This window comes from Lytechinus pictus, chromosome 16 (genome assembly GCF_037042905.1).
Source record: "Lytechinus pictus isolate F3 Inbred chromosome 16, Lp3.0, whole genome shotgun sequence".
Taxonomy (NCBI): Eukaryota; Metazoa; Echinodermata; class Echinoidea; order Temnopleuroida; family Toxopneustidae; genus Lytechinus; species Lytechinus pictus.
This window is the reverse complement of record NC_087260.1, coordinates 9,092,987-9,103,366: the sequence shown is the minus strand read 5'-3', so window position 1 is coordinate 9,103,366 and position 10,380 is coordinate 9,092,987. Positions and strand designations below refer to the sequence as shown.

The following is a 10,380-nucleotide window of genomic DNA, read 5'->3' as shown; positions in this document are numbered from 1 at the left end:
CTTATAAACTTGTCTGATTTTGCTTTTCCTTATAAAAACAAGTTTTCATTTGGGTTGGATTCCCCTTGAAGGGTAGTTTGCGATGTTGCCGCGGATTGATCAGCTATAGAAAACGAGAATGAATAGCAGTCTTGATAGATCGAAATGAGTTTGATGTGATGATCGCCGTATATGGTTATCACTTTAGAACACATGCAACTACACAATTTCTGATAAGTAAAAATTGTGTTAAAATCATTGAACGGTATTCAAAAAGTTTTTCAACAATTTCATGTAGAATAATGCATTTTCATGGCAGTACACAGCGGGGGACGGGGGACGGGGGCGGGGGCCCGAAATTTTGAAAACTTACATTTTTTACTGAATTTGTTTTAAAAATTCACCAAACGTGTGCATATTTTTTTTTTCACTTTAGAAAATACAATAGCGTCCCCATGACAAACTCAGTCACTTCGCTCACTCGCTTTTGAGTTTCTTCCAAATTTTTTAAACTCTCTCTCTGCCTCTAACCTATATTTTTGCTTTGTTTTGTTTTAATTTATGTGAACTTTCATTTGAATTTATGTATACAGTATCATGTTTATCATGTTTATGTTCTTTTTCTGTATGTAAAGGTTGAGGGCTCCGTTGTAAAGCAGTTGGGTTTTTTTTTTTTTATAACTGAACCGGACTACTAGTTCCCTCTAACTTATTTCATCATTAATTTGTAACGGATAAAACATAAATAAATACTTGTTTTAAATCTCTCATTCTGTATAGGCCTACTAACTCTTTCTATTTGTCTGTCTTTTGCTAATATTAACTTTCTACCTGCATGCCTTTTGCTTTCGTTTTAATTACGTTCTCTCCCCTTTCTCGCTTCGCAGTCTTTAATATAGTTTCTAGCTCTTATTATCTTTTCTGCTCGTTTGTTTTTCCCCTTTTGATATATTCTAAAGGTTCCCGGTTCCCATACCCTGCCGCCCACCTCCCCCTCCCCCCTCTCTCTCCCCCTCTCTCTCTCCCTCCCTCTCTGTCTCTCTCTCCCCTCGTCTTTTTTTAATATGTTTTCTCTAATTGTCTCTCCAATTTTCGCTTTCTTACTCCCATCTATAAATTCAACCTTGTTGGATAACATTTATTTTCTTGACAATAGGCTTTCTTTTCATTCTTATACCTTATCTTTCCTTTACCTTTTATTAATGAGACCTCGGCTTAATTCCTACCAAACAAATCAAACGTCTTTACTGGGAAGATCGCTATTCAGTAATGACATGACGTCAGGCGTAAAATCTTCGAGGTGGATGGGGGCGGGACTTTGGGCGGTAGTCTGCTCATGCGTAGGCACATAATACTATCGTCCTTCAAGAACCAACATTCGGGTATTTTATCATTAACTTCACCATGTTCACAGACCTTTTCTAAACGCAGAGAATCTTTTGTCAAAACGTAACAAGGCTGTGCTTTGTCGAAAATCGGTGAATCAAATATCAGTGTCGTCCTGGACTCTGTCTGGTCAAACGACATGATTCATTTTCAGGTCTTTGTCCCGTCCGAATGTTAAGACGATGACGACAATTACCTGTAATCTGTCCTTTGTCATTTGACGGGCATTTTCAATAGATTCTGAACGTTGCAGAAAGCGTCTGCGAAGTAGTTGCTAAAATACGCTAACAGGGAGTTTTGAAATTAGAAATTTTGCATTAGTTATGATAACAAGTCTTTATGAAACGGGACCCCGGTGAAGGAGTGGAGAGACAATCAAATACAAATGGGGACTCGAGGGCGTCCCCCCCCCCAAAAAAAAAAATGACGACCAAGAAAAAAAAGAAAAGAAAAAGAAAGCGAGAAGGGTGAAGTGTGATATCATTTTTCTAAATATTATATCAAAATCTATCACAAAGTTGGATTTTTGTAATAAAAATGTCTATTTTTGCTCGCTCGCAATTTTTTATAAATTACGCCCGATACGCCATATCTAGCCCCCTCAAATTTTTTGGCTCATTACGCCACTGGTGGAGAAACAATCAAAATATGGTTAAATCCCACGAAAAAAGGGCGATTAGAAAATTCCCTTACTATTCGGTGACTAACTATATTCAACATGTTCAACAAAAGGCGAAATGGAGCCAATTAGGAAAGGGCGAAATTGAACAACATGCCTAATTCGCCTTAAAGTGAGATCTAGAGATTACATTTTATAACGTCAATATCACTTCACTTCACTCCCTTACACTGGCGTATAGATTGGGGGCTTTGGGGTCGTGGCCTGAAAAGTTTCACGACCAAGAAAAAAGGGAGAAAAGGGAAGACAAAGGAAAGGGATGACAAAGGAAAGGAAAGAGGGTGAAATATAATATTATGTCAAAATTTCATCACAAGAGTAGGTTTTTGTATTCAAAAGGTCAAAACAATTCCTCGCTCGCTTCGATCGATTGCAGCTTCTTAGAAATATTGTCCCATGTGGCATGTCTGGCCCCTTCAAAATGATTAACTCACTTCGCTACAATACTGGTCCCTTGTTATCACTGGCGGATCCAGGAGGCACAGCCTGCCCGTGCCCCCCCCCCCCCTTAAAATTTGTAATGTAAAAGTGCCGTTAAAACAGAAGTGTGCCACCCCCCCCCCCTTTGAAAGTGAAGACCCTTTTCTTTTCTTTTTTTCTTTTTTTTTTGCTTGTCAAATTTTTCCTCGGGAAAATGTGCCCCCCCCCTTTATTTGAGATATTGCATGAGGAAAAGTCAGCCCCTCAAATTATCAAAAATTATATCAGTTGGCTGGTTGGTAGCAATCATACACCATGGGCATGATGGGTGCACATGGGTATAGTTGCCACATACAGAATAATGTTCAAGTCGTAAATTTATTGTAATTAATTTCTTCGAAAATTAAAATAAACGTATGTACCAGACCTTTCAGTTTTCATTTTAAAAAAACCTTCAGTCCGCCGAATGCAAGTTTTCTTCAACACTGCCTAAAATTTGTACGACCTTCATTGGAGCTCCTCATTATAAAGATGTCTGTTAAATTAATCTTTAAATGCCAACATTACAAGACAATGATGAATGATACTCATATAAATTTGATATTTATTTTTGTTTATTTGCATTGTTTTAAAAATAAAATATATAGACATTTCAATAAATAATTTACAAGATACATATAATATACAACGTTCATGCATATACAGAGTGTCAAAAAAAATGTAAAATTGTGTGGCTATGAATAAATAATTATTTACATCATCATTGGTAAGTCTTTACAACATTCAACTTAATTCAAAGGGGAGCGAACTGAACGACATAATGTGTTATCTCTCATTGACTGTATGTTCTAATTGGCTAGTCTTAAGATGTACCTTTGTTTACAAACTTATTAGTATAGTAAAACAGACGATATACTAGCATATAATTTCATTTTATTATTCATTTGTAGTTTCATTTAATTGTTTTTGAGAGGAAAATGTACCAGATTTGCTACTTGGTAACAATTATTGTAATATGAATGTATTTATTTAGTAGTGAATTAGTGTGTTATTATTTAAGTGGGCCTGTATTAAAAGACTACACTGCTGTGAATGTTGCAGTTTGGGAAATGAACCTGGCCAGATACAAGTAGTTGAGTCCTTTAGGTGGGGCTATTAAGGCTGTATAGAGCTTTGTTGATTATGATAGAAACAATTATTTGTTTACCCTTAATTGTCTTTGAAAATCCAGCGTTCGTTTGGTCACTAACCATACTGTAATTAAATCAAAATCCGTAAAATTTGGAGCCTATAGGCCTACCCCTTCTAACCTCAGGAGCTTTTGTTATATTTTTGACAAAGTTATTACAGAGTAAGGACCATATTCTGTAACCGAACAATAAAATACGCTCTCTTTTTTCAAATTTCAACTTCCTCTTCTGTTTCCGCACAGATCTGTTTTGGAAAACACGACCCTCCCAAATAACTCGACTAGTTGTGTACACCATTGGTCCATATATAGGTACATTTTAAATAAAAAATATAATTTGTTTAATCTATATCAGAGAAATGTCAACACTGTAAAAATCAATTCATGACACTAAGCAAGCTAAAATGCTAATAATAATTATGCAATTGTGAAGCAACTGATTAAAAAATATGCTGTTGTAATCAATGATCCGTACTGTTGTTGTTTCATTTGTAGGCCTATACATGTTAAGTACATGTAGGTCAACATAATTTGATTCCCGACACGGCTTACTGTTCTTGAGCGTAATTCCGACTGACATGGGCCGGGCTTTTAATGACCAACCAAGGTTTTCAACCCAACTTGGTTGCGTATCAATTAAAATGCGTAACTCCATGCGGGAACGTGAATGCCATCGGTTCAGAACCGATGTAATAGTCAAATCCGGTGAATTCACCTAGATCCGGGACCGGCTAGATCGTTGACGGTCCAATCGGGAAACCGGTCTCGTATAGTGACCGAGTGCCAGTATCCGATTCCACGACACCGTTCTCTCGTTGGCATGATATGTCGGCGGCATAACCGAACAAATCCGCCATAGCTGATCACAGTGCTTTTGCTCAGCTGTTCGGTTCACATCGGTTATCTGGTAGAGTGTGCGGTTATAAAAGAGCCGGTGTCGCTACCATGACAATCCGAACTGAAATACGAGATTATTATTAGTTCCAATATAATGTCACAGGTCACATGTCACAATTTGTGATCCGTTATTTAAGACAGGGATCCGGGCCTTGGCGAACCGGCTAACCTCGTTTCGGCCGATGGCAAATAGGTGATATTTGTCCTCTTCGGTCATATCCGTGGCGCCTATCCGTTTATACAGCTTCATGACATCCTTGTTCCATTCAACGACGGTACCCTGTATAGCTTTGCATCCTCTCTCCTCAGAAATCTGAAATCAAAATATGAATGTAAAAATCATTAATGAACGCAATTCCCTTCATATTCAAACAAATTCTCAAAAGATTCTTAAAAAGTTCATTTACATAATCATATAATTCAATTATTCCTCTTTGATACGGACATGAAACGAACACTTCACGCGTTAATGAACGTGTGTGTGTGTGTGTGTGTATTTGAGTTTTGTCAGACGTGTATCAATCAGATATGATTATTTACGTCTGGGACCGACCTTTAACGTCACCATCCGAAAGACGTGACCAGGGATCGAACCTCGAATCTCTGCATCAATTTGTAACTTCCCCACATAGCTTGGATTACAGGCGCACGCCACAACGCCCAGAACAAGACGAATTTGACATTTTGATGTCAAAACCAGGTCACGCAGAAAAATGGGAAAAGTTTGGTTCGAGATGTACGACGACGGCCGTGCTTATTCGACGATTGGATCATTAGCATTTCTTTTGTATTCTTTTTTCAAGATTCTCTCGCGGATCCCTGAAATGAGAGTGGATTCAGATTCACGCGTGAGTTTCTGCGCAAATCGTTTCTGATATGCCTCAATATTTAGTGTTTGTAATCTGCAATGCGTGAACGATTTGCTTAGCTCTTGGTTTCAAATTCGAGATGAGATTCCTTTCTTACCATGAGTATCAAATTCATAGTAAAAAAATCATATTTAATAATTGTGAAAAGGGTTTTCTCTTTGTGGGACACACTGCATTAGCCGATTTGTTTATGCAATTATTCTACGGTGTAGGTTTCGTATTATCTTGATTGACTCCAATATTGATAATTTCAGGTACAATCAAACTGAAAATGAACAGTCCTTGCCCTCGATGAGTAAGCAGTAACAAATATTTTTTTTTTAATCACAATTCTTTACAAATGTCTTTACTTGGATACAAATTACAATTTTTTACTTATGCATTTATGGAAAAAGAAATCGAATTCCATTTCGGGATTTTATTGATTATGCACAATGGTCCTCACCTTGGCTATTGTGTGTAGAAGAGCGATGCCGAGTCCAGTGCCTAAGGGGGTAGATAGAACAAGTAAAATAGGTTAATATTATTAAGGTCATACATCCCCCAAAGAGCCGAAATTGAAGCCCTAAAACGCTGAAATAATACAATAATCGTACCGATAAATCAACTCGACTGTATAGGTGAAGTGAACTGTAGAAGGTTGATTTCGATAAAGATATCAGATTAACTTTTATTCATACACTTTAGTCTTGGGTTGTTGTTTTCATTTTCCTCTATCCTATGCAGTTCTTTTTATCAATTAATCAGCATTACTGTCGTAATCATCAGAATTTGGCTATATCAATTAAAGATAACAAGAAAACAATATACACGTAGGAATATACACCCCAAAATGAACAAGGATATGATGCAATCTTCAATAAATCCCAAGCGTAATCACTTAAAAGTTAAAAAAGTTTGATACACTCATGATTTCAAGGATTTTAAACAAATCCGCATCAGTAGTGAATAGCGACCGGCTTAAGGATTAACTTTTGAAGATCAAAAAGATTTAACTTTTAATATTTTAGTTTTATATCTAAATCCAAAAGGTATAAATCTTTACCTAATATTTGGCTGGTAACTATATTTATAATTCACAGTTGATCTGAATTCACCTTAAGTCCTTGGAATTGAGAATGTAACTCGACAATGGATGATTTCAAGTTTGGTGTTGGTGCTATGTCGGTTTTGGAAGCATGATTTAACCCTCACTAGTTTAAAACCAAACCTGATTTACCCCCCCCCCCCCAAAAAAAAATGATCCAAATCATATTATTGACAGCTAGTGCTAGTCATGTTATTTCCTCTTGGACCTTTGCCTTGTCAGAACAAATTAAGGCCATTGATGGATGCAAGACTATAGTTTTCGGCATGGCCGTTCATAGCAGTCACTGTGCCCCTCCCCCCCCCCCAAAAAAAAAATATATATATATTTCACTTACATTTTTTTTACTAATATTTTTTACAAATTCTACAAACTGTGCACGAAATCCTTTAATTTCACTTTGAAAAATACAAAAGTGCCCCATAACAAACTCGGTCGGTTCACTTCCTCGCCCTCGAATTACTTCGAAAGTCAAACATTTCTCACGACTTTTTTTTTTTTTTGTTCTCCGCTGACATATAAATTGACAAAAAAGAAACAGCGTTTAATCATGAAATCGCCAAATAATTTTGTGAAAGTCAGCAAATTTTCAGGCGACGGTAAATAGATCACTAGTCCCTGGGGAAAAAAATCAGGGAAACTTCCTCGCGGTGATTCATATTTCCTCTTGGACCTTTGCCTTGTCAGAACAAATTAAGGCCATTGATGGATGCAAGACTTTCAATTATTTGTAATAATAAAATTCATAACAATAAACACAGCATTTATTACGCGCCCTCCTATCTAGTGAACTTTTCCGAGGCGCAGACATCATGTTTATGAAAATATGTGGATGTGCCGTCGCCGAATGGTTTTACAAAATATTGACAGTGATTGTATATAGCTCTTCATTTTATGAGAGAAAGATACTTTAAATCTGAACGGTTTCATGAACTAGAAAAATCAATGCCATTTTTGTGTCAGCATTCCAGGCCCCCATTTTAAAAATAAAAGATAATAAAAATACATTAAGTTTTATGCCGATTTTGTTTTTATATAAAGGCTATTTGTAGACCCCGACTAGTGAGGATAGCTTAGAGAAACTGGTTTTTCTTTTGGTCATCCTCAGTCACTAGTCGGTGGTAATTTCTTTCTCTTTCCACTATCTTGTTGTCTTTTGCCTGGAAATAAATTAATGAATAAAAATAAATAACTTTTCTTACCTCTGTACTCTGAGTTGATGTACACATCTTCAAGATAGAGAAGACGTCCCTTCCACGAGCAGAAACCCATGAAATAGAGGGCATAACCCAAGATGGACGATTCCTCGTTGGCCTCTTTGTCTTCTAAGACGATGCTCTCAAACACCGGGTAATCACCAAACCCATCTCGACGAAGATCTAAAAAGACGGAAGAGCAATGATGCTTTTGGTTATTAAGAATACAATGCATTTGTGATACAGAAAACTTTCATCAGTTGGCATGGTTGGGGATGATCAAATCACGGTCCCTGATCCTAATGCTTCTATCAACCTTACAAATATTTATATTGGAATTTTATGTTTAAATACTGGTGAGGTTGGTAGATTTTTTAACATTATTTTAGAATCCATTTATACTAGCGACAGATTTAAAACACCAACGAGAATGATAATAGATATAATGATAATGATAATCATAGATTATATGAAATCGCAAGGGCATTTGATGACGTTTTTGCAAAGATAATTTTGCTCGAAAGTGCATAAAGCGATATTCTGCATGGCATCGGGAGGAAGTGTCTTAAATATAATAATCATAAATACTCCAATTCTAAGTATACAAATAATTTTTTTATCAATGGTGAAGAAAAACTGACAATAATGGACCTTAATTAAAACTATCCAAACAAATGATGAAAACACAAAATAAGCTCACCATCTTCAGACACTTCTACCCGATCTCCATAGTCTTCACTCGCTGCGAGTTTCTTCATAAGTACTGAGATCTGAGAACAGTCTTCAATCTTTCCTCGGCGTATCACATACCGTACCATAGGATTGGGCTTTGAACAGTTCTAAATCAAAGAACAAATATACAGTGATATCAACATAGTGCTAATATAATGCTAATTTACATTAGCCAGAACACAAATTGTATCCTTCGACGTATGGCAAAGGACATTTCATGTGGTCATTTGTTTTGTATCCGACAGGGACTAATCCAGTTCGAAAAAAAACTGTCTGAGGGGTGATAAATGAAAGGAAGGTACTGGTTGGACTTGGATGTATAATTCGACAAAGTCTCTTTAATCTGACGAGTACCATAGTGTCAGTCAGATGTCCTTCTCAGCCAAACTAAATCAAAGAAAGTTGTCAGATCTGACAGAATGATAAACAGGATAAATGAGGATAAAACTCTGTCCACAGATAGCTGACCACAGACGACAGAAGCAGGCATGCAGGAGGCGCTCTCGACAAGCCATATCGTTTGCTCACGGACCGACAGCGACCAAATGACTGACATTACTGGACATCACCAACGCTTCTGAATGGTTAACGAGAACTGAAGGCGTTTAGGGCCGAAGCTTTTATAAGACCAAGTGACCGGTAGCTGATCAGTACCGGCCGCCCAGGACTGGGAATCTACAGTTTTTGGCCTTTATGATCTACCTTTCCGGCCATCAATATGACACTATCATACTGTTCGCTCAAACATCTGTATCTCAGGAAACCATCATGGATTTGAGCCCTATTATTTTCACATAATGAAATACAATTATTTTCTTCATTCATATCTATGTCTCCGTTTTGACATCAAAACTAATCTCAATAGTAAATTACTCGTCACCCCTACTCAATCGAATACTTTATATCGTCGGATATGTCCCGTCTCAACCTCGTTCCCCCAAAGTATTTTGTCCAGAAGGCCAAATGACAGGCATGTATTTTTCTTGTATTCTCCTTGTGTGTGCATCATTCAGATATATACTATTCAATCGTGGACCCAAATGCCACCGCACACCTTAAATGGTGGTGATTTTTACCTGATTGCTAAGAAAGCACGAATGCTTGTAAGCAAGCAACCAGAGGACCGACGGCTTTAGGTCCTCTCCGAGGGACCTTAAGACTGGTCTACAACCCGATTTTTGAAAAAAACGTAGTAAAATTTGATGCGAACAACGACACATGGATCATCTGAATGTTTAAGTTCTAAATCATCGTAAGAATATTTATGTTCAAATCTGTGACGATGCTACCAATCCTAATTAGAATAAAAGTGAAATGAATATCTAGTCGTATGATGTCCACAGGCTACGATTTAAAACCAATTCGGCATTTACTGAAAAAAAATAATAAAGGCTTGCAATCATAAAAAAAATTGTTATATACGTATCGTACAGTTAATTTTGCAACTAAAATAAAAGTATAACTTTCATTCATATTTTCAGAAAATGAGGAAAATGCAATTTATTTCCAAAAGCGGGCCGTAGACCAGTCGTAAGGTGTGCGGTGGCCGTAAAAGGTAGACTGGTTAAACCATGGTAATTCAGTTGACCTCTTATAGGTGCTTTGACAACGTGTTTTAAATAACTGCATTAAGGGTTTGAATTGTGGTTTGATGGCCTGGTTTTCGTACAAAGATACGTTACGTTGTCTACCTATTGGCGCTTATCTGTTGTTCATCCAGACAATGATATAAGTTTATGTGCAATACTTCCCAAGTACTTGACGCCCTCCAGCACTACAAATGTGCATTCTTCAACATAATAGACGTTGAAAAGGGATAAGTTGGAAATTATGGGGAGGACACTCTCAAATTGACATGTCGTCTTGCAGTCTGTTAAAAATGCACAATCTTCGCCATCTCGACGCGCCGTCTACCGTTTCCTTTTTTAGTTTGCTACGTCATCCGT

At 37.1% G+C, this 10,380-nt stretch overlaps 1 protein-coding gene across 2 annotated transcripts; it reads right to left on the bottom strand.

Annotated features, from left to right (window-relative positions):
- Positions 1-3,051: 3,051 nt before the first annotated feature.
- LOC129279148 (thialysine N-epsilon-acetyltransferase-like) lies at positions 3,052-9,031 on the bottom strand. 2 transcript variants are annotated; one of them, XM_064111310.1, is made up of 5 exons: positions 8,903-9,031; positions 8,403-8,541; positions 7,709-7,885; positions 5,865-5,905; positions 3,052-4,863 (listed from the first exon to the last, which is right to left on the bottom strand). In XM_064111310.1, exons 2-5 carry the CDS (start codon positions 8,518-8,520, stop codon positions 4,648-4,650), a joined length of 552 nt encoding a protein of 183 aa, XP_063967380.1. In that variant the 5' UTR covers positions 8,521-8,541; positions 8,903-9,031; the 3' UTR covers positions 3,052-4,647. The 2 variants fall into 2 exon arrangements, with proteins under 2 accessions (XP_063967380.1, XP_063967379.1); XM_064111309.1 differs by having other exon boundaries at positions 8,789-9,014.
- Between the last annotated feature and the right edge of the window lie 1,349 nt (positions 9,032-10,380).